The sequence below is a fragment of the Amblyraja radiata genome, unplaced genomic scaffold (genome assembly GCF_010909765.2).
Source record: "Amblyraja radiata isolate CabotCenter1 unplaced genomic scaffold, sAmbRad1.1.pri S129, whole genome shotgun sequence".
NCBI classification, from domain to species: domain Eukaryota; kingdom Metazoa; phylum Chordata; class Chondrichthyes; order Rajiformes; family Rajidae; genus Amblyraja; species Amblyraja radiata.
The window spans coordinates 49516-73457 of record NW_022630115.1 but is presented as its reverse complement, the minus strand read 5'-3'; the positions used below and the strand labels follow the sequence as shown (position 1 = coordinate 73457).

At 51.7% G+C, this 23942-nt stretch overlaps 1 protein-coding gene across 1 annotated transcript; it reads left to right on the top strand.

The window, feature by feature from the left end:
- Positions 1 to 1699: 1699 nt before the first annotated feature.
- On the top strand, positions 1700 to 23312 carry LOC116969226 (oocyte zinc finger protein XlCOF6-like). Its single transcript, XM_033016124.1, has 5 exons — positions 1700 to 1910; positions 2079 to 2851; positions 16540 to 16678; positions 21758 to 22787; positions 23023 to 23312. Exons 1-5 carry the CDS (start codon positions 1809 to 1811, stop codon positions 23310 to 23312), a joined length of 2334 nt encoding a protein of 777 aa, XP_032872015.1. The 5' UTR covers positions 1700 to 1808.
- The last annotated feature ends 630 nt before the right edge of the window (positions 23313 to 23942 follow it).

Sequence of the window (23942 nt, the reverse complement as noted above, 5' to 3'; positions counted from 1 at the left end):
AAGAGAAAGAGTCAGAAAGAGAGAGAGACATAGTGAGAGACTGAAGGAAGAGAGGAGAGGACAGAGAGAGATAGAGAGGATAGAGAAGAGAGAGAGAGAGATAGAGAGAGAGAGGAAGAGAGAGAGAGAGAGAGGAGAGAGAGGAGAAGATAGAGTAGAGAGAGGAATAGTCATGAGAGAGACAGCGAGAAGAAGAGACGAGCAGAGAGATAGAGAGAGAGAGAGAGAGAGAGAGAGAGAGAGAAAGAAAGACGGAAACAGAGAACCAGAGAGAGAGACAGACAGACAGAGAGAAACGGAGAGGGAGAGGAGAAAGATAGAGAGATAGAGAGAGATACGGAATGAAAGAAAGAGACATAGAGAGACGGAGAGAGAGAGAGACGGTGAGAAACAGAGAGGGACAGAGACAGAGATAGACAGTGAGAGACGGAGAGATACAGAGATAGTGGCAAAGGAGAAACAGTGGGAGAGAGGGGGGACAGATATAGACAGAGATAGAGACACAGAGAGAGGGTGAGAGACAGAGAGAGTGAGATGAAGAGAGAGAGGGAGAGTGAGGGGGAGATAGAGGGAGTGACAGAGAGAGAGAGAAAGAGAGAGAGGGAGAGGGAGAGAATGAGGGAGAGAGAAAGAGTTGGAATGACAGAGAGAGTATGTGAGAAAGAGACAGAGAGAGAATGAGAGAGACAGAGACATACAGGGACAGGGAGAGAGAGACTGAGGGACAGAGAGAGAGAGAGAGACAGAGAGAAACAGAGAGTGAGAGACTGAGAGTGGGAGACACAGAGACAGAGAAAGAGATGCAGACACAGAGAGACAGAAAGAAAGAAAGACAGAGAGAGAGAGAGAGACAGAAAGATAGAGACAGAGAGAGAGACAGAGATGCAGAGAGATGGAGAGAGAGAGGGAGGGACAGAGCGAGAGATAGAGAGAGAGAGAGAGAGAGAGAGAGAGAGAGAGAGAGAGAGAGAGAGAGAGACAGATAGAGAGAGAGAGAGAGAGAGAAAGAGAGAGAGAGACAGTGAGATAGATAGAGGGAGAAAGCGAGATAGTTACAGAGAGCGAGACAAGAGAGGGACAGAGAGAAAGGGAGAGACAGAGAAAGAGAGCGAGAAACATACAGAGAGAGAGAGAGAGAGAGTGCTGGAGTAACTCAGCATGTCAGGCAGCATCTGTGGAGAAGATAGACAGAAAGTGCTGGAGTAACAGCGGGACAGGCAGCATCTGGAGAGAAGGAATGGGTGACATTTTGGGTCGAGACCCTTCTTTGCTTTAGTTTAGTTTAGAGATGCAGCGCGGAAACAGGTCTTTCGGAGTCTGCGCCGACCAGCGATCACCCCGTACACTAGCACTATCCTACGCACATTAGGGATAATTTAACAATTTTGTGGAGGCTGATTAATCTACAACCCTGAATGTCTTTGAAATGTTGGAGGAAACCGGAACACCCGGAGTGAAAACCCACGCAGGTCAAGGGGAGAAGGTACAAACTCCACACAGACAGCACCCGTAGTCAGGATCGAGCCCGGGTCTCTGGCGGTGAGGCAGCAACTGTACCGCTGCGCCAATGTGCCGCGCAGAATTATATAATGGTTTCTTCCGCCATAAACGCACCCAATATGTGCTAGTAATGTCCTGTTTGCCAGTTTGTTGACCTTCTGTGTTCCCCTCCTGCAGGGTTTTGGAGCCATTACTGTGGACGGAGAGACGGGGACGTGAGCGGCCATTGAGGGTGGCCAGGGTACCGGTGAGCCCCCCCCCCCCCATCTGCTCGGTGTGCGGGCTGAGCTTCGAGGGTCTGAACTTCGATGGAGGAGCACATGACGGATCACAACAAGGAGAAGCGTTATGAGTGTGACGTGTGTGGCAAAGCCTGGCGGCGCCCGAGCGAGCTGGAGATCCACCGGCGGGTGCACACGGGAGAACGCCCCTTCAACTGCTCGGAGTGCGGCAAGAGCTTCACCTGCTATAACCACCTGCAGCGGCACAACCGCGTGCACTCTGTCGAGAGACCCTTCACCTGCTCCGACTGCGGCAAGAGCTTCAAGATGGCGAATCGCCTGAAGAGACACTGGCGGGTGCACACGGGCGAGAAGCCCTATTGCTGCTCCACTTGTGGCAAGAACTTTGCCCAGTTGTCGGGGCTGCGGGATCACCGGCGGGTGCACAGCGGTGAGCGACCCTTCACCTGCTCCAACTGCGGCAAAGGCTTCAAGTCGTCGTCAGAGCTGAAGCTGCACAGGCGCGTGCACACCGGGGAACGACCCTACACCTGCAACGACTGCGGCAAGGGCTTCACCCAGTCCAGCAACCTGCTGGTGCACCAGCGCACCCACACTGGCGAGCGCCCCTACACCTGCACCCAGTGTGGCAACGGCTTCACCCAGTACGCCAACCTGCTGGTGCACCAGCGCACCCACACCGGCGAGCGCCCCTACACCTGCGCTCACTGCTGCAAGGGCTTCACCCACTCCGGCAACCTGCTGGTGCACTTGCGCAACCACACCGGCGAGCGCCCCTACACCTGCGCCCAGTGCGGCAAGGGCTTCACCTGCTCCACCTATCTGCTGTCCCATCAGCGAGTGCACGCCTGCGACCATCCGGTTCCCAGCCCGGTGTGTGGAGAGCGCTTCACCATGGCCTCCCATGCCCTGTCTCACCAGCACGTGTACACCAGTGGCCAGCACTACGAATGCCCGTACTGCGGTGAGTCGTTTGACAGCTCGCGGGGGTTGAGGCAGCACCGGCGGACCCACGCCAGCGAGCAGCTTCTCCCACTGCGACAAGAGAGCACGGGGGCTACGGGAGCACCAGAGGATACACACCGGAGAGAGACACTTTGTGTGCGCTGAGTATGGCAAGGGAATCACCCGCATGTCCAGCCTGTGGCAGCACCGGCGTACCCACAGCGGTGAGCGTCCCTTCCATTGCCCGTCCTGTGGTAAGGGCTTCACCCGCCTTGACCACCTGCTGGAGCACCGGAAAGTCCACACCGGCCAGTGCCCCTTCACCTGCCCGCTCTGTGGCAAGGCCTTTGCCTGCTCCAGCCAGCTGGCACACCGCCACGTGGATAGATAGGCGCTGTTTAGGTAGAAACAAAATGCTGGAAGGAATGGGTAAAGTTTCGGGTCGTTTCTTCAGTCACCCATTCATTCTCTCCAGAGATGCTGCCTGTCCCGCTGAGTTACTCCAGCACTTTGTGTCCTTTTTTGTAAAGCGGCACCTGCAGTTCCTTGTTTTTAAACCATTCTGGTTAACCATCTCTGCACCTTCCCCAAAGCCTCCACATCAGTCCTGTAATGGAGTGACCAGAACTGTATGCAATACTCTAAATGCTACCTGACCAATGTCCCATAAAGCTGCACATATACATTCCTCTCTCTCCCCTCTTCCCACACTCTCCCCCCACCCCACTCGTACACAAATTCTCTCCACTCCACCCTCTTGTGCCCCCTTCCACTCTATTACACACTCTCTCTCTCGCTCCGTCTCTCACACACCCCCTCTCTCTGTCCCTCTCACATGCACACACACACATCCTCTCTCACTTGTTCTCCCTCTTGTTCTCTCACACCCGCTCCCTCTCTCCCTATCACACACTCCCTCCCCCCTCTCTCTCTCTCTCTCTCTTACACATACTCTCTCTCTCTCTCACACAAACCCCCTCCCTCTCTCTCTCACACACACTCCCTCTCTTGCTCTCACACACACAGTCTCTCTCTCACACACACACACAGTCTCTCACACACACACACACTCTCCCTCACACACACACGCCCTCTCTCACTCACACACACCCTCTCACACACCCTCTCTCACACACACGCAGTCTCTCTCACACATTCCCTCTCACACACTCCCTCTCTCTCACACACACACTCCCTCTCACACACACACTCCCTCTCTCACACACACACAGTCTCTCTCACACATTCCCTCTCACACACACCCTCTCTCTCACACACACAAACACACTCCCTCTCTTGCTCTCTCACACACGCAATCTCCCTCAGACACACATTCTCACACACGTTCTCTCTCTCTCACACACACACACGGTCCCTCACACTCATCTCACGCACACATGCACACTCACATATGCTCTATCTCACACACGCTCTCACACTTTCAAACACGCACCAAACACCTCCGCTCGGTTTGCAATAACCAACCTGATCTCCCAGTGGCTCAGCACTTTAACTCCTCCTCCCATTCCGAAACCGACCTTTCTGTCCTGGGCCTCCTCCATGGCCAGAGTGAGGACCACCGTATATTGGAGGAGCAGCACCTCATATTTCGCTTGGGCAGTTTGCACCCCAGCGGCATTGACTTCTCCAATTTCAGGTAGTCCCTACTTTCTCCTCCCCTTCTCAGCTCTCCCTCAGCCCACTGGCTCCATCTCTCCCTTTCTTCTTCCCGCCTCCCCCAGCCTCACATCAGTGTGAAGAAGGGTTTCGACCCGAAACGTTGCCTATTTCCATCGCTCCATAAATACTGCCTCACCTGCTGAGTTTCTCCAGCATATTTGTCTACCTTTGATTTTCCAGCATCTGCAGTTCCTTCGTAGGCATTTTAAAGTGTTTTTTTAAAGAGAGTTTTGGCGCATTTGTGCCTTACGTAAAAAATAAAGCAAGTTTATCCTGACCTCACTGTGAAAGAGTTTAATTTGGTCAAGTTTGGTTCGTTAAATTAAACATGGAGATTTGCTGAAAAACAGAAAGCAGTCAAATTTAAAAGATAATTTCCCCAGCAGAATAAAGTCTGGGAAAATCTTAGAAGCTTGGTTTATACTAATCATTGAAACAATGTATTAACAATGTGAAAAAGGCGAATGGTATGTTAGCATTCATAGCAAAAGGATTTGAGTCTAGGAGCAGGGAGGTTCTACTGCAGTTGTACAGGGTCTTGGTGAGACCACACCTGGAGTATTGCTTGCAGTTTTGGTCTCCTAATCTGAGGAAAGACATTCTTGCCGTAGAGGGAGTACAGAGAAGGTTCACCAGACTGATTCCTGGGATGTCAGGACTTTCATATGAAGAAAGACTGGATAGACTCGGCTTGTACTCGCTAGAATTTAGAAGATTGAGGGGGGATCTTACAGAAACTTACAAAATTCTTAAGGTGTTGGACACGCTAGATGCAGGAAGATTGTTCCCGATGTTGGGGAAGTCCAGAACAAGGGGTTACAGTTTAAGGATGAGGGGGAAATCTTTTAGGACCGAGATGAGGAAAACATTTTTCACACAGAGAGTGGTGAATCTCTGGAATTCTCTGCCACAGAAGGTAGTTGAGGCCAGTTCATTGGCTATATTTAAGAGGGAGTTAGATGTGGTACCTAAAGGGATCAGGGGGTATGGAGAGAAGGCAGGTACAGGATACTTAGTTGGTTGATCAGCCATGATCATATTGAATGGCGGTGCAGGCTCGAAGGGCCGAATGGCCTACTCCTGCACCTATTTTCTATGTTTCTATGATGGAGGTTGTGGGATTCACCGGTCTGTGCCTTTCGAGAGAGGGCCAGCGTGGCTGCTTCTCGTCTGAAGTTGGCTGGGGCGATGCCAGCGAGGACGGCCAGTTGGTTTTTCTGGGGTGGCTCGTAGGCATCCGGAGACAGTCCGCAGGGCGCTGTTGAGGGCAGCATCCGGCCTCTTAGTGTGAGGGCTACATCACCAGACGGGCGCAGTACTCGTCGGCTGAGAACACCAGCTAAGGACAAGGTAGTGGCTTTCATCCAAGTCTTACAAGCTTGTTTTAGTTCACAGACAGATGCCCATTCTGGAACCAAGATGGAAGTCATTTGAAAACAAAATAGAGTTACTTGTCCTTCCGGAATGGGCAGCTGTACTGAAGCTGTGCCAAGATTTGAGAATAAGGCTGACATTGCAAATATATCGATAGGGTGGTAAAGAAAGCTTTTGGTGTGCTGGCCTTTATAAATCAGAGCATTGAGTGTAGAAGTTGGGATATAATGTTAAAATTATACAAGGCATTGGTGAGGCCAATTCTGGAGTATGGTGTACAATTTTGGTCGCCTTCTTATAGGAAGGATGTCAACAAAATAGAGAGAGTACAGAGGAGATTTACTAGAATGTTGCCTGGGTTTCAGCAACTAAGTTACAGAGAAAGGTTGAATAAGTTAGGTATTTATTCTTTGGAGCGCAGAAGGTTAAGGGGGGACTTGATAGAGGTATTTAAAATGATGAGAGGGATAGACAGAGTTGACGTGGATAAGCTTTTCCCATTGAGAGTAGGGAAGATTCAAACAAGAGGACACGTCTTGAGAATTAAGGGACAGAAGTTTAGGGGTAATACGAGGGGGGACTTCTTTACTCAGTGAGTGGTAGCTGTGTGGAATGAGCTTCCAGTGGAAGTGGTGGAGGCAGGTTCGATTTTATTATTTTAAATTTCTCTCTATCTCCAACGCGGACAAGAGAGACAGAGAGAGAGAAGGGGAGACGGTGAGAGAGAGAGAGAGAGAGAGAGGGGTGAGAGGGGAGGAAGAGAGAGAGCGATGGAGGGAGGGAGAGGGGAGGGGAGGAGATGAGAGGAGAGGAGAGGAGGAGCGAGGGAGAGAGGGAGAGGAGAGGAAAATGATGTGAATTTCTCCCTCTCCCCCCACCCCTCTATCTCTGTCTGTCTATCTATCCCCGTCTCCCTCTCTCTGTCTACATTGATGTCTCCATCTCCCTCTCATCTCTCTGTCTCTCTCTCACTATCTCCAACGCGGACAAGAGAGGGACTGAGAGAGAGAGAGAGAGGGATGGGGAAGAGGAGAGGAGAGAGAGAGAGGGGAGGAGAGGGAGGAGTGGAGAGGGGAGGAGAGAGAGAGGGGGGAGGAGAGGAGAGGAAAATGAGGGGAATCTCTCCCTCCCCCCCTCTCTCTCTCTCTCTCTCTCTCTCTCTCTCTCTCTCTCTCTCTCTCTCTCCCTCTCCCTCTCTCCTGTGGAGAGGGAGAGAGTGAGACAGGGAGTGTGAGAGAGGGGGAAGAGAGATATAGAGAAAGAATGACGGGGAGGGAGAGAGTGAGATGGAGAGGGAGGGAGAGGGGGAGAGAGAGAGAGAAGGGAGGAGAGGAGAGAAAGAGAGATGTTGAGAGAATCTCTCCCTCTCCCTCTCTCTCTCTGTGTCTACTTTGGAGAGAGAGAGAGAGAGGATGAGAGCTACACATTGTGGCCATGAATGTTCCTGTGAATCGAGTGCGGGGCTTGCTTTTACAGAGGCCCGGGACCGTTGGAGAGAGTGGAGGAGGGTCAGGGCGGTGAGTATATAAATCGGGCACGGGGCTTGCTTTTACAGAGGCCCGGGACCGTTGGAGCGAGTGGGGGAGGGTCGGGGCTTTTTTTACCAAAGTCTGTAACGTTCCACACTCCATAGGGAGGGTTCTGGCGGAAGCCGCTGATTGATGGAAGCAGACTAGCGGAAGCAGCTGATTGGGTGCAACCTCAGGTTAGCATTTCTGCTTTCTGGCTAAAGTTACAGTGAGCTAAGGGTACAGTGCTTTTTGTTTATAGGGTGATTTCACGAAAGGTCACTGGAGCGTAGATCCTCACCCACGTGACCGCAAAATTTAACTGGGGTACAAGCGTCACTTCCGGTACATGTTAGTGATGCTGAAAACACGCACTTTCACACCCGTTAAAAACCGCGAAAACTGCCAGTTTTTGAGCTGTAAATTACTGTGCCAGTCGGGGTGAGCGTGAGGCACAGCTACCTAACTTTACAGTCCAGAAGAAAGATAAAAACTAAGGTAAATTCAAGAGGGAGCTGAAGGTGCAAAAACAGCGGAAGTGTTTAGCGGACATTTGCCGTGGAGATATAAAGATCGAAAATATCGGGAATTATCGCGTTTGCTCGCTGCATTTCATCAAAAGTAAGGCATTATTGACTTTTTATCTTTATTCATTTGTTATATGAAAAGTTTTAAAAGTGAAAAATCCGTCAGTAAAATTGCAAAATCGCCCATGGTTCTCAGGTGGGTTTTAACATGCAAAATGAAAACGCTTCTGAAGCTCCATTTACCATTTAAATAATCGTAAACTATCAATGCGTTTTGAAATAAATTTTACTCAGATGCAAGCTAAGGAATGGGATAATTGTCAGCTGTTAATTTGACAAAATCAGGACATTTTATTATTTGCCAAAATATATTTCTCAATGTTTCTTGTTTAAAGCCTGCACAATCACCCAAACTACCTATTTATTTATTTATCATCTAATAACAGACAAGCCTGCAGCATGGAATGATGTCAACAATCCTGATTGGGCACCCACTGTGAGCATTGAGAAATATATTTTGGCAAATTGTTGTCTCGTTTATTCCATTCCATTGCGGTTCTTACAAAGAACGAGGCCTTATAAATATCTGTCCTGGCCAATGGCGTTTCTATTTGTAGATCATTTCTCTTTCCTGTCCTATGTGTTGAGTACGTTATGTATCTATCTGCAGTTAGGCCCACGGTTGGCAGGAATGGGTCTATGTTCACCCAAACCCTCTGTCCCAGAGAAAGAGAGAGAGAGAGAGAGAGAGAGAGAGAGAGAGAGAGGGAGAGTGAGGGAGAGTGAGAGAGAGAGAGAGAGGGAGAGGGAGAGAGAGAGAGAGAGAGAAGGAGACAGGGGGGAGAGACAGAGAGAGACAGAGACAAAGAGTGACAGAGAGAGAGACAGACAGACAGACAGAGAGACAGAGAGTGAGAGAGAGAGAAACAGGCAGAGACAGACAGAGAGGGAGAGACAGGAAGAAAGAGAGAGACAGAGAGAGAGGGTGATATATAGAGAGGGAGAGATAGAGGGAGTCAGAGAGAGAGAGAGAGAGAGAGAAAGACTCAATAAAGGAAACCGGCTGAAAATTGGAAGCTGTTGTGACTTCAGTGTGTGGGGGGGGGGGGGGGCGGAAAGAGACGGCCAGACAGAATGAGAGAGAAAGAGAGAGAGAGAGAGAGAGAGAGAGAGAGAGAGAGAGAGAGAGAGAGAGATACAGTGCGGAAACAAGCTCTTCAGCCCAACATTCCCTCCCCGGCCAACATGCCCCATCTACACTAGTCCCACCCCGACCAACATGCCCCATCTACACTAGTCCCACCCCGACCAACATGCCCCATCTACACTAGTCCCACCCCGACCAACATGCCCCATCTACACTAGTCCCACCCCGACCAACATGCCCCATCTACACTAGTTCCACCCTGACCAACATGCCCCATCTACACGAACCACCAGCGTTTGGCCCATATCCCTCCAAACTTGTCCTATCCATGTACCTGTCCTAGTGTAGCGATAGTCCCAGCCTCAACTACCTCCTCCGGCAGCTTGTTCCGTACACCCACCACCCTCTGTGTGGAAAAGTTGCTCCTCAGATTCCTATTAAATTTTTCCCACCCCCGCCTCACTCACCTTGAACACATGTCCTCAGGTCCTCGATTCCCCTACTCTGGGCAAGAGACTCTGTGCGTCTACCCGATCTATTTCCCTGGTGATTTTGTACACCTCTATAAGATCACCCCTCATCCGCCTGCGCTCCAAGGAATAGAGTCCAAGCCTGCCCCAACCTCTCCCTGTAGTTCAGGCCCCTCGAGTCCTGGCAACATTTTTGTAAATCTTCTCCGCGCCCTTTACAAGCTCAACGACATCTTTCCTGTAACACGGTGCACAGAACTGAATGCAATGCTCTAAATGCAACCTCACCAACGTCTTGTACAACAGCAACGTGACCTCCCAACTTCTAGAGTCAATACAGAGAGAGAGAGGGAGGGAGAGAGAGGGACAGAGAGAGAGATAGAGACAGAGAGAGAGATAGAGAGAGAAAGAGAGAGAGAGAGACCGATACAGAGAGAGAGAGACAGAGAGAGAGAAATAGATAGAGACAGAGAGAGAGATAGAGAGAGGGGAAGAGGAAAGGTATATGACCTTATCAAATCAATGTATCTGAATAATAAATGTGGCGTTAAAATTGGGGACAAACGCACTGATCTCTTCGCCCAGAGAAGAGGCGTCCGGCAAGGCTGCAATCTGAGCCCGACACTGTTTAATGTATATATCAACGATTTGGCAGTAAAGTTGGACCAGAGCACAGCGCCGGGCCTTTGTCTTCTGGACGGAGAGGTAAAGTCCCTGTTTATGCGGATGACTTGGTTCTGCTGTCCCCCACAGAACAGGGACTGCAGCAACAGTTGGACCTACTTGATGAGTACCTGTACTGCCAAAATGGGGCCTGGCAGTAAATCTAAAGAAAACCAACATCATGATTTTTCAGAAAAGACCCAGATGTCAGGAAGATAAATACAAATTTACTCTCAATGGTATTGTTATCAAACACACTATGAGCTATACTTACCTTGGTCTAACCGTCTCAACATCAGGGAGCTTCAATATGGCACTGAAAGAGAAAGCTCGAAGAGCTCTGTATGCAATAAAAAGAAGATTCTACAACATCCAAATTCCAAATAAAATCTGGTTTTAAATATTTGACAGTGTAATCCAGCCTATTGTGCTTTATGGTAGTGAAGTATGGGGTCCGCTCAGTCACCATAGTTATAGTAAATGGGAAAAACATACAACGGAGGCCCTGCAGGCGGAATTTTGTCGGAACATCCTCCGTATCCAAAGGAAAACACCAACAAACGCATGTAGGGTGGAACTAGGCAGATACCCACTGATAATAAATATCCAGAAAAGAGCACAACATTTTTGGAATCACCTTTAATCTAGGCCCCAGATACCCTCCAGTTAAAAGCCCTTCAAACACAAAAGGGGGACCCAGAAAAGAGTTCCCTGTGTCAGTTGGTACTGAGACTAACTACCCCTATTCAGTTAAACCCTATCCAGTTAAACCCTGACCGGCCCCAGATCAATACTGACCCCCAATCACCAGTTAGAGTGAACCAAATTATCAAACAATGTAAAGAAACGTACTTGGAACATTGGGATAAAGAAACCAAAAGCCAAAGCAGATTAGAATGTTACCGTGCCCTAAAAAGAGATTATAAATTGGCAGACTATCTCTCAACTGTTAGAGACATAAAGCAGAGACAGACCCTCACCAAATACAGGTTAAGTGACCACTATTTGGCAGTTGAAAAAGGAAGACAGAAGAGATTCTGGCAACCAAGAGAAAACAGAATATGCGGCCACTGTTTGACAGATGAGGTTGAAACAGAGGTGCACTTCCTCCTAAAATGCAAAGATTTTGACAAAACAAGGAAAGCATACTTTGTCAAACTCAGTGTGGCAACCCCTGATTTTAAAGAACTAGATGATACATCAAAACTAAGAATAATCCTTGGTGAAGGAAATACGGCACATCTTGGTGCACAATACGTAACAGCATGCCATAACCTGAGAGACGGTGAATGACCAACATGCACATATGTACGCACACACTAATTGACATTAACTAACACTAAGTATTTAATATTGAATTACTAAACTTGCTTTTGTGTTGTACTGCTTACAGCTGCAAGAACGTGTAGCATCAATAAAGGGCTATAGGCCTATTGCGAGTTTATGTACAGGGACATATCTATCCATGCACTGTAGACTTGTATTTATATTTATGCATTTTAAACATGTGTGTCATGTTTTATACTTTGTCAATATAACAATGTATTTATCATGCCAATAAAGTTTTAAATTAAAAAAAAATAATTGAGAGAGAGAGAGAGACGGGGAGAGACAGGGAGAGAGAGAGACGAGGAGAGAGAGACAGGGAGAGAGAGATGGGGGAGAGAGAGCGGGGGAAGAAAGAGAGAGGGGGAGCGAGAGGGAGTGGGGGAGCGAGAGGGGGAATAGAGAGAGGAGAGAGAGAGAGAAACAGGGTGAGAGAGATACGGGGAGAGAGAGATTGGTGAGGAGAGAGAGGGTGAGCTGAGAGAGAATGGGGAGAAGAGGGGTGAGAGGAAGGAGGTGGGAGATGAGCAAGGGGGAAGACGATAGAGGTGGGAGAGCGATGGAGGGAGATGAGAAAGGAGAGGAACCGAGAGAGAGGGGGGGGAGAAATATGGGATAGCGAGAAGGGGATGAGAGTGAAAGTGGAGGGGGGAGAGAATAGAGAGAGAGGAGAGAGAAGGGAAAGAGAGAGAGGACCGAGGAGAGAGGAAATGATGAAAGATGAGGGGGGAGAGAGATGGGAGAGGGGAGGATGGCGATAGAAATGGGGGGAGAGAGCAGGGGGAGCGAGAGGTTAGAGAGAGAGGGGGGGTGAGTGGGGAGAGAGGGACGGGGAGGTAGAGACGCAGGAAGAGAGAGGGGGAAGAGTGGGGAGAGAGAAGTGGTTGAGAGCGAGAGAGATAGGGGAGAGGGGGAGAAGAGAGGAAGAAATAGAGGTGGAAAGGGAGGGGGAGAGAGAGTGATGCGGTGAGGGAGAGAGAGGGGGAGAGAGGGGGAAGAGTGCGAGAGGGGGAGAGAGGGGGAAGAGTGAGAGGGGAGAGAGAGGAGGGAGAGAGGGGGGGGCGAAAGGGGAGAGTGATCTTGGGGGAGAGAGGCAGAGAAGGACAGACGGAGAGAGATTGCGGAGAGAGAGTGCGGGGGAAGTGAGGCGAGAGAAAGAGATGGGAGAGAGAGACGAGGGGGGAGTGGTGTGTATGAGGGAGAGAGAGGGTGGAGAGATAGGGGAGAGGTGAAGAGAAAGAGAGAGAGAGAGAGAGGAAAGAGAGGGAGAGTGGTAGAGATAGAGGGGGGAGAGAGGGAAGGGGGACGGTGCGGGCGAGAGAGTGGGCAAGCGAGAGAGGAGGGAGAGAGAGAGAGAATGAGGGGGAGAGAGAAGCAGAGAGAGAGAGGGGGAGTAGGGGAGAGAGAGGGAGAGAGAAATAGGGGAAGAGAGAGAGGTGGAGAGAATGAAGGTGGCGAGAGAGAGAGAGGGGGCGAGAGGGGGAGATAGAGAGAGGGGAGAGAGAAGAGAGAGTGAGGGGGGAAGAGAGGGAGAGAGAGAGGTGGAGGGAGAGTGGAGAGAGAGGGGGAGAGAGAGAAGGGGAGAGAAAGAGAGAGGGATGGGAATATGGAGAGGGAGAGACAGAGAGGGAGAGAGAGAGAGAGAGTGGGAGAGAGGAAGGGAGTGAGAGAGTGAGAGTTATGACAGGGAGAGAGAGAGAAAGTGGGAGGAGAGAGAGAGGAGAGAGGGGCAGAGAGCGAGAGGGGCCGAGAAGGGGAGAGAGAGATGGGGAGAGAGAGGGAGGAGAGAGGAGAGATAGAGAAGTGAGAGAGGAGGGGAGAGAGTGAGATGCGGAGAGAGGGGAGAGAAAGGTGAGAGAGGGGGGAGGAGAGAGGAGGGAGGGACAGATGGAGGGGAGAGGGGAGAGGGCGAGAGAGACAGGGAGAGTGAGTGAGGCGTAGAGAGAGGTGGGAAGAGAGAGCAAGGGAGGAAGAGGAGGAGAGACATAGGGGGTGAGAGAGAGACGGAGAGAGGGGGTGAGTGGGAGATAGAGGGGAGGGAGTGAAGGGGAGAGAGAGGGGGAGGGAGAGAGGGTGTGGGGGAGGGAGAGAGATGGATAGAGGGGGAGAGAGGAGGGAGAGAGAGAGGGAGAGAGAGGGGGAAACATAGAATATAGGTGCAGGAGTAGAGGCCATTCGGCCCTTCGAGTGCACGTCCATTGAATATGATCATGGCTGATCATCCAACTCAGTATCCTGTACCTGCCTTCTCTCCATACCCCCTGATCCCTTTAGCCACAAGGGCCACATCTAAGTCTTTCTTAAATATAGCCAATGAACTGGCCTCAATTACCTTCTGTGGCAGAGAATTCCACAGATTCACCACTGTCTGATTCATACTTCCTTTTATCCATAAACTGTGACCCCTTGTGCTGGACTTCCCCAACATCGGGAACAATCTTCCTGCATCTAGCCTGTCCAAACCCTTAAGAATTTTGTAAGTTTCTTTAAGATCTTTTAAATCTTCCTCAATCTTCTAAATCTACCTCAATCTTCTAAATTCTAGCGAGTACAAGCCAAGTCACTCCAGTCTTTCTACATTTGAAAGTCCTGACATCATAGGAATCAGTCTGGTGAACCTCCTCTGTACTCCCTCTATGGCAAGAATGTCTTTCCTCAGATTAGGAAACCAAAACTGTATGCAATACTCCAGGTGTGGTCTCACCAAGGCCCTGTACAACTGCAGTAGAACCTCCCTGCTCCTATACTCAAGGGAGAGAGAGAAGGGGATAGAGAGAGGGGCAGAGAGTGAGGGGAGAGGGAGAGATAGGGGAGAGAGAGAGGGGAGAGGGAGAGAGGGAGTGAGAGACAGAGAGTGAGAGAGAGAGACAGAGAGAGAGGGAGACGGAGACAGAGAGAGGGGGAGAGAGAGAGACGGGGAGAGAGAGGGCTGAGAGAGAGAGGGGGAGGAGAGAGACAGGGGAGAAAAAGGGGGGAGAGAGAGGAAAGAGAGAGGGGAGATAGAGAGAGAGAGAGAGAGAGAGAGAGAGAGAGAGAGGCAGAGATAGAGAGAGAGGCGGGTGAGAGACGGGGAGTGAGCGAGAGACAGAGAGGGTAGCGAGATATGGGGAGAGAGAGAGAGAGGGACAGAGAGAAGGGGAGAGAGAGAGGGGGACAGAGAGGGGGAGAGCGAGGGGGAGAGAGAGGGAGGGGGGAGTTAGTGCCCGGAAGAGAGGAGGGAGAATGAAGTTTATTGGCCAAGTATTCACATACATGGAATTTACATTGGTGCTCCACCCGCAAGAGACAGACAGAAATAGAAATAGAAAAAAAGAGATAGAGGGGGCGGAGAGTAGAGAGGGGGTGTATGAGACAGGGTGTGTTTGCGACATAGTGTGTGTATGGGGGGGAGGGGTGTGTATGAGGGGGGAGTGTTGTGTATGAGGGGGGAGTTGTGTATATGTGGGGGAGGGGTGTGTATGTGGGGGAGGGGTTTGTATGGGGTGGGGGAGTTGTGTGTATGAGGGGGAGGGGTGTGTATGGGGGGGAGGGTTTTGTATGAGGGGGGTGTTGTGTGTATGAGGGGGAGGGGTGTGCATGAGGGGGAGGGGTGTGTATGAGGGGGGAGCGGGTTGTATGAGGGGGGTGTTGTGTGCATGAGGGGGGTGTGGTGTGTATGAAGGGGAGGGGTGTGCATGAGGGGGGGAGAGATGGGAGGAGATAAGGGTGCATGCGACAGAGAGAGTGGTGTGTATGGGAGTGAGTGGGGGGGAGGGTGTATTTGTGACAGAGACAGTGTGTGTATGATGGGGAGGGTGTGTATGAGGGGGGGTTGTGAGGGGCGAGAGGAGTTGTGTATGGGGGGGGAGTGGTGTGTATAAGGGGCGGAGAGAGGGGTGTGAGTGGGGGGGGGGGTTTGTGAGGGGGAGGGGTGTGTATGAGGGGGGAGTGCTGTGTATTGGGGGGGAGTTGTGTGTATGAAGGGGGGAGTGGTGTGTATGAGGGGAAGTGGTGCCTCTGAGGGCGGGGAGAGATGGGAGGAGAGATGGGGTGTATGCAACAGAGAGAGTGGTGTGTATGGGAGTGAATGGGAGGGGGGTAGAGGGAGTGTTTGCGACAGACAGTGTGTGTATGATAGGGGAAGGGTGTGTATGAGGGGGGAGAATGAATGAATAAGTTTGTAGGCCAAGTATTCACATACAAGGAATTTGCCCCGATGCTCCGCCCGCAAGTGACTACGACATACAGTGACATACAGGAAGAGAAAGGGGGCAGAGAAAGAGAGGGGAGAGAGAGAGGGGGTGAGAGAGAGGGTGTGTGGAGAGGGGGGGGGTGTATGGACAGAGACAGTGTGTGTGTGGTGTGTGTGTATACAGGGTGTGTCTGGACAGAGACAGTGTGTGTATATAGTGTGTGTATACAGGGTGTGTGTGTGTATACAGGGTGTGTGTGTGTGTGTACAGTGTGTGTGTGTGTACAGTGTGTGTGTGTATAGTGTGTGTATATACAGTGTGTGTGTATATACAGTGTGTGTGTGTATAAGTGTGTGTGTGTATATAGTGTGTGTGTGTGTATACAGTGTGTGTGTATATATAGTGTGTGTGTGTGTGTATACAGTGTGTGTGTATATACAGTGTGTGTGTGTATATACAGTGTGTGTATATACAGTGTGTGTGTGTACAGTGTGTGTATATACAGTGTGTGTGTGTATATACAGTGTGTGTGTGTATATACAGTGTGTGTGTGTGTGTGTGTATATACAGTGTGTGTGTGTATATAGTGTGTGTGTGTGTATATAGTGTGTGTGTGTATATACAGTGTGTGTATATAGTGTGTGTGTGTGTACAGTGTGTGTGTGTGTGTGTATATACAGTGTGTGTGAGTGTGTATATACAGTGTGTGTGTGTACAGTGTATGTGTGAGGGGGGGGATAGAGGGGGAGGTGCCGGTGACGACGCTGTTGCTCCTCATTGTTCATCATCCAATGGGGGAGGAGGGAGGGGGCGGGACCTGGACTAGCGGGTGACTGACGTCTGTCGCCTCCAATCAGGCAACAGAGGGGAGGCGGTGACGAGCGTCCTCCTCATCCAATCGGGTGCGAACCAGTTGGACTGACGTCATTCTGATCCAATCAGGGAGCGCGGGGCTGATTGATTGACGTCCGTTGTCTCCAATCAGGGGGCGACCGGAAGTGGATGGGGGCGAGACGAGGCGGCCGGACGTGGAGGGAGGGAGGGAGCGGAGGAACAACAATGGCGGCGAAGACCTTGGAGCCGCTGACGGAGCCGCTCAGTTCACACGCGGCCGTCTCCACCCGGTGAGTGTAGAGCGAGAGGGCGGGACCAGCGCGTGGAGGAGCCGCCGCTGCCCCTCCTCCTTATTATTATACTACTTCGTCACAACCGCCGTCGCCGTTCCCGCCGCCATCTTGGTTACTAGGGCCCTGCGTCGTGACGTAATCGCGTCGTCCTCCGCCCATTGGTTGCCGGTTACGTCACCGCCCGCTCCGATTGGCCGCCGTCGCCCAGCGCCCGCGGGTGACGTCACGCGAGGGTGGGTCGGCCTCCCATTGGCTCCTCCTCCTCGCAATGCACCCTGGGAACTGTAGTCTTTAACCGTTGTTGTTGTTACTAGTCAGAGATCTCCCAGAATTCCTCAACAATGTCCACAACTGCGCCCAGTTCTCCAGGTGTGGCCTCACCAGGGCCCTGTACAGCTGCAGAAGGATCTCTTCGCTCCTAGACTCAACTCCTCTTGTTATAGGGGGGTTGCATGTAAGGTCACTGGGTCATAGGGCTTGACGCACGGAGCCGCTCAATCCATCTGGAGGACAAGGCAGCTTCCGGTATATGTTCTTAATACACGAAACGCGTACTTTCTTACCTGTTAAAAAACGCCAACATTGTGGAAGTCGGGGTAAGTGTGAGAGACATGTACCCAACTTCAGAATTCTAGAAGTGAAGCGAAATGAAGGTAAAGAGAAGCGACAGCTGAAGGGACAACAACAGCTAAAGGGCTTGGCGAACATTTGGCCGTACAGATATCGAAATTGAAAATATTGGGAATTATCGCGTTTGCTCACTGCATTATTTGTACTTTTTCGTGATTTCTTTGGTATCTAAAACGTCTCAGAAGTGATAAATCTGGCTGTAAATTTTGCTCCAGAGGCGTTTACTTTTTGTATGTAAAAACCCACTCTAGAACCATGGGCGATTTAAATTTTTTACAGCCAGATTTATCACCTGAAACTTTTAAGATGCCAAAGGAATCAAGAAAAAAACAAAATAACGCCTTACTGTTGAAGAAATATACCGTCATTTCTCCTCCTGAAGGAGGCTAAATGTCTCTCACGCTTATCCCCATTTCCATAATTATTATAGCGCAAAATTGACAATTTCGGTGGGTTTTAAGGTCCTGCTACCCTTGGAACAATGGTCAGTGCTTACCTGCATTTCATCGTGTGTACTCCATTTGGTGTAGCGTAGCAACAGTACGGGTCATGGGTCGTGACCCGACTGCCGTGCAACCTCCCTATACTCAACTCCTCTTGTTATAGGGCAAGGCTCGAAATTAACGGTTGCCCGGGTGCCACTGACCAGCCAAAGTGCCGCCGGGCAACCTAAACACCGAGTCATTTTGCCCCGCTTGGCAACCAGATACTGGTTTGCACCGAAGATGGACAAAATAAACTGGAGTAACTCCGTGGGTCAGGCAGCATCTCTGGAGAAAGGAAACACGATGTTTTGTGTCGGCGGTGGCGGCTGTATTGCGTGGGAAAGATACTGAGTGCGGGGTGACGAAGGGTCGTAGCGAATGACGGGACCCGAGCAGCGGCTTCATCTCCTCCTCCCCCCGCACCCCGCCCGCCCTGATAAGGGCCGCTGCTTGCAAATCCGAGAGCGGCGCTTTAAAAAAACCCTCCCGCACGCCGAGACCGGGAGGAGGTAGGGAGGGAGGGGGAGGCCTCGGCGGGCGGGAGGGTTTTTTTTAAAGCGCCGCTAGCGGGTTTGCAAGCAGGAGGAGGAGGAGCTGGAGCCGCTGTCGCGGCCGCTGCTGCTGCTGTACGGGACCCGCCATTCGCTCCGACACTTCTGAAGCAGCTGCACCATAGATCCTACAGCTATTGGATCTTTGAGCAGCACCGCTGGGCCCCGCACCGTGTTGTTGGCTGGCGGAGGAGGAAGCCGGTGGCGAGGAGTTCCCAACGGCCAAGGCAGCGGGGCGATGTTGTCCGAGGAGCGCTGACCCTCCTTCCTCCCCACCTCGCCCCCCTTCTCACTCTCTCTCTCTTGTACGCCCCCTCCACCCCCCCCTCTTATCCTGGGACCCCTCCTCTACATCCCGCACTGATCCCCATTCCCACTTCCATTCAGTCCTCTGACATCCCTTGTGCTCCCCTCCCCCAATCTATTCATCCTGCGCTGATCATCCTATCCACCTCGCAATGATTCTCTTGCCACCACCCCCCCCCTCCCATCCATCATGCACTGGTTCTCCAATTCGCCCTGCACTTACCCCATTCCCGTCCACCCTGCATTTCTCCTCCATCCATCCTGTACTGATTCCCCATCCATCCTGTACTAATCCACGCATTCATCCCGTACTGACCCACCCTCCATTTACCCTGCACCTTCCCCTCATTCATCCTGTAGTTAATCCCATTCATTCTGCACAGACCCTCCGATCGACACTGTACTGCTCCCCCCCCCCCCACATTCATCCTGCGCTGATCTCCCCCCGCATCCATCCTGTACTGATCCTCCCATTCAAGAAGAATGGGGGGAACCGTCTGAAGAAGGGTCTCGACCCAAAACGTTGCCTATTTCCTTTGCTCCATAGATGCTGCCTCACCCGCTAAGTTTCTCCAGCACTTTTGTCTACCTCATCCATCCCGTACTGAGCCCCCCCCCCCCATTCCACACCACTGACTTCCCCCGTGCTCTCCCCTCACAATTTTACCTACTCCAATCAACATGTACTAATTCACCTGCCTCAATGCATCCATTCTGGACCGACTGCCTTCTAACCCCTCCCCAGCCACCCCACTGAATCACACACACACCCCTCCCTGACCCTATTGTCCTGGAAATGTCTTCAGAGTGAACATTGACTGTTTGATAACGAAATGCAATAAAATACGTTTTATTTCCCAATGTTATAATTTGTTTTAATCCATAAAGATGGATTAATTAAATTGTGAACACGTGACACATTAAAACCGCAGTGTTCGATTGTCACTGCTAATGTTGACACGTTATTACAGAATTCATTTTAATGGCAAATTAATGCTCTTAATATGGAATATCAGTTATTTAATGATCAACATTCACAACTATACGTACGCATATATGTTACCATGGTCCAGGATTTATTGACACAGGTTGATCATACACTGAATAATTCAACCACATTTTTGTTTGGAAGTGGAAAGAAATAATGGAAATTACATTAATTACAATGTGTAAAAAGAGTTGAGAAACTGCCTTATAATGTTGCTGCATGTCATTGTGGGATATATCATGTCTTGATTGGTGAATGTTTAGTTTGCGACTTTATTTGAAGCAGAAATAATATGTGAATGTTTCATTGAGTATAATTCCCACTGGTAACTACGCACTTTGTCGGAGCACATTATCGTACGCGTCATGCAAGCCATCTTAAATGACCACCTAAACTGTCAATTGGCAACCTAAAAAGCTGCCAAGGTTGCCCGGCTGGCAACAAGGAAAAAAAGGTAAGCGAGAGCCCTGAAGAGGTCACAATGTTTGAGGGTGGTGAGGGTATTGCAGTTTAGAAAGTCAAACCAGGGCAGGATCTTCACTGTGTATGGCGGGGCGCTGGTGCAATAGACAATAGGTGCAGGAGTAGGCCATTTAGCCCTTTGAGCCAGCACCGCCATTCAATGTGATCATGGCTGATCATCCCAATTCAGTACCCCGTTCCTGCCTTCTCCCCATATCCCTTGACTCCGTTATCTTTAAGAGGACTATCTAGCTCTCTCTTGAATGTATCCAGAGAACCGGCCTCCACCCCCCTCTGATGCAGAGAATTCCACAGACTCACAACTCTCCGTGAGAAAAAGTGTTTCCTCGTCTCCGTTCTAAATGGCTTACCCCTTATTCTTAAACTTTGGCCCCTGGTTCTGGACTCCCCCAACATCTGGAACATGTTTCCTGCCCCTAGCGTATCCAATCCCTTAACAATCTTATATGTTTCAATAAGATACCCTCTCATGCTTCTAAACTCCAGCTTACAAGCCGAGCCGCTCCATTCTCTCAGCATATGACAGTCCCGCCATCCTGGGAATTAACCTTGTAAACCTACGCTGCTCTCCCTCAATAGCAAGAATGTCCTTTCTCAAATTAGGGGACCAAAACAGTACACAATACCCCAGGTGTGGTCTCACTAGGGCTCTGTACAACTCTGAACCTTGCGGAATGTGTGGAGCCGAGGGATCTAGGAGTGCGGGTACGAGTTGGGCCGAAGGACCTCTTTCCAACGCTGTATCACTCTATGACTCTCTGACAAAGTGCTAGAGCAACTCAGCGGGTCAGGCAGCATCTGTGGAGAAGATAGACACAAAGTGCTGGAGTGACTCAGCGGGTCAGGCAGCATCTGTGGAGAAGATAGACACAAAGTGCTGGAGTAACTCAGCAGGTCAGGCAGCATCTGTGGAGAGAAGGAATGGGTGGCGTTTTGGGTCGACACCCTTCTTTGGTTTAGTTTAGTTTAGAGATGCAGCGCGGAAACAACAGGTCATTCGGCCCATGGGGTCCGCGCCGACCAGCGATCACCTCGTACACGAGCACTATCCTACGCACATTGGGGACAATTTAACAATTTTGTGGAGGCCGATTAATTTACAACCCGGAACGTCTTTGAAATGTTGGAGGAAACCGGAGCACCCGGAATAAAAACCCACGCAGGTCAAAGGGAGAACGAACAAACTCCACACAGACAGCACCCGTAGTCAGGATCAAGCCCGGGTCTCTGGCGGTGAGGCAGCAACTGTACCGCTGCGGCACTGTGCCACGCAGAATTATTTAACGGTTTCCACTGCCATAAACGCACCCAATATGTGCTAGTAATGTCCTGTTTGGCAGCTTGTTGACCCTCTGTGTTCCCCTCCTGCAGGGTTTAGGAGCCGTTGCTGTGGACGGAGAGACAGGGACGTGAGCGGACATTGAGCGCGGCCAGGGTGCCTGTGAGCCCCACCCCCGCTCAGTGTGTGGGCTGACCTTCGAGGGGCTGAGCTTCGATGGAGGACCACATGATGGGGCACAACAAGGAGAAGCGCTATGAGTGTGACGTGTGTGGCAAGGCCTGGCAGTGCCCGAGCCGGCTGGAGACCCACCGACGGGTGCACACGGGAGAACGCCCCTTTGATTGCTTGGAGTGCGGCAAGAGCTTCACCTTCGGTAGCAAGCTGCAGCGGCACAACCTCGTGCACTCCGGCGAGAGGCCCTTCACCTGCTCCGACTGCGGCAAGAGCTTCAAGACGGCGAATGAGCTGAAGAGACACCGGCGGATACACACGGGTGAGAAGCCCCATGGCTGCTCCACCTGCGGCAAGAGCTTTGCCCAGTTGTCGGGGCTGCGGGAGCACCGGCGGGTGCACAGCAGTGAGCGGCCCTTCACCTGCTCCGATTGCGGCAAAGGCTTCAAGTCGGCACCAGTGCTGAAGAGGCACAAGCGTGTGCACACCAGCGACCGTCCCTTCAACTGCGCCCAGTGTGGCAATGGCTTCACCTGCTCCACCAGCCTGCTGGAGCACCAGCGCACCCACACTGGCGAGCGCCCCTACACCTGCGCGCAGTGCGGCAAGGGCTTCACCCGCTCCGCCAGCCTGCTGTTGCACCAGCGCACCCACACTGGCGAGCGCCCCTACACCTGCGCCCAGTGCAGCAAGGGCTTCACCCGCTCCACCAGACTGCTGGAGCACCAGCGCACCCACAATGGCGAGCGCCCCTACACCTGCGCCCAGTGCAGCAAGGGCTTCACCCGCTCCAGTCACCTACTGCTGCACCAGCGCACCCACACCGGCGAGCGTCCCTACACATGCGCCCAGTGCGGCAAGCGCTTCACCCAGTCCAGCAAACTACTGCTACACCAGCGCACCCACACCGGCGAGCGTCCCTACACATGCGCCCAGTGCGGCAAGCGCTTCACCCAGTCCAGCAACCTACGGGTGCACCAGCGCACCCACACTGGCGAGCGTCCCTACACCTGCGCCCAGTGCAGCAAGGGCTTCACCCAGTCCAGCAAACTACTGGTGCACCAGCGCACCCACACCGGCGAGCGCCCCTACACCTGCGCCCAGTGCAGCAAGGGCTTCACCCGCTCCACTCACCTACTGTTGCACCAGCGTACCCACACCGGCGAGCAGCCCTACACATGCGCCCGGTGCGGCAAGGGCTTCACCAACTGCACCCGGCTGCTGTCCCACCAGCGGGTGCACACCGGCGACCGTCCCGTCCCCAGCCCGGTGTGTGGAGAGCGCTTTGCCAAGGCCTCCCACGCCCTGTCTCACCAGCACGTGCACACCAGTGGCCCGCCCTACGACTGCCCGTACTGCGGTGAGGAGTTTGACAGCTCGCGGGGGTTGCGGCAGCACCGGCGGACCCACGGCGGTGAGCAGCTGCTCCCACTGTGACAAGAGAGCACGGGGGCTGCGGGAGCACCAGCGGATACACACCGGAGAGAGACCCTTTGTGTGCGCTGAGTGTGACAAGGGTTTCACCCGCATGTCCAGCCTGTGGCAGCACCGGCGTACACACAGCGGTGAGCGTCCCTTCCCCTGTCCGTCCTGTGGTAAGTGCTTCAGCCGCCTTGACCACCTGCTGGAGCACCGGCAAGTCTACACCGGCCAGCGCCTATTCACCTGCCCGCTCTGTGGCAAGGCTTTTGCCAGCTCCTTCAGCCTGTTGGCACAACGCCACGTGGATAGATAGGCGCTGTTTAGGTAAACACAAAATGCTGGAAGGAATGAGTAACGTTTCGGGTCGTTTCTTCAATCACCCATTCCTTCTCTCCTGAGATGCTGCCTGTCCCGCTGAGCTACTCCAGCACTTTGTGTCTTTTTTTGTAAACAAGCATCTGCAGTTCCTTGTTTTTAAACCATTCTGGTTAACCATCTCTGCACCTTCCCCAAAGCCTCCACATCAGTCCTGTCTGTAATGAAGTGACCAGAACTGTATGCAATACTCCAAATGCTACCTGACCAATGTCCCTTAAAGCTGCACATATACATTCCTCCCTCTCCCCTCTCCCTCCACTCTCACCCCCCCCCCCCCATTCGTACACAAATACTCTGCATTCCACCCTCTCGTGCCCCCCTCCTATCTCTCACAGCGAGACCTGGGCGTCCTTGTACACCAGTCACTGAAAGTTGGCGTGCAGGTACAGCAGGCAGTGAAGAAAGCTAATGGAATGTTGGCCTTCACAACAAGAGGATTTCAGTATAGGAATAAAGAGGTACTTCTGCAGCTGTATTGGGCTCTGGTAAGACCACGTCCAGAGTATTATGTACAGTTTTGATCTCCTAATTTGGGGAAGTACATCATTGTGATTCAGGCAGTGCA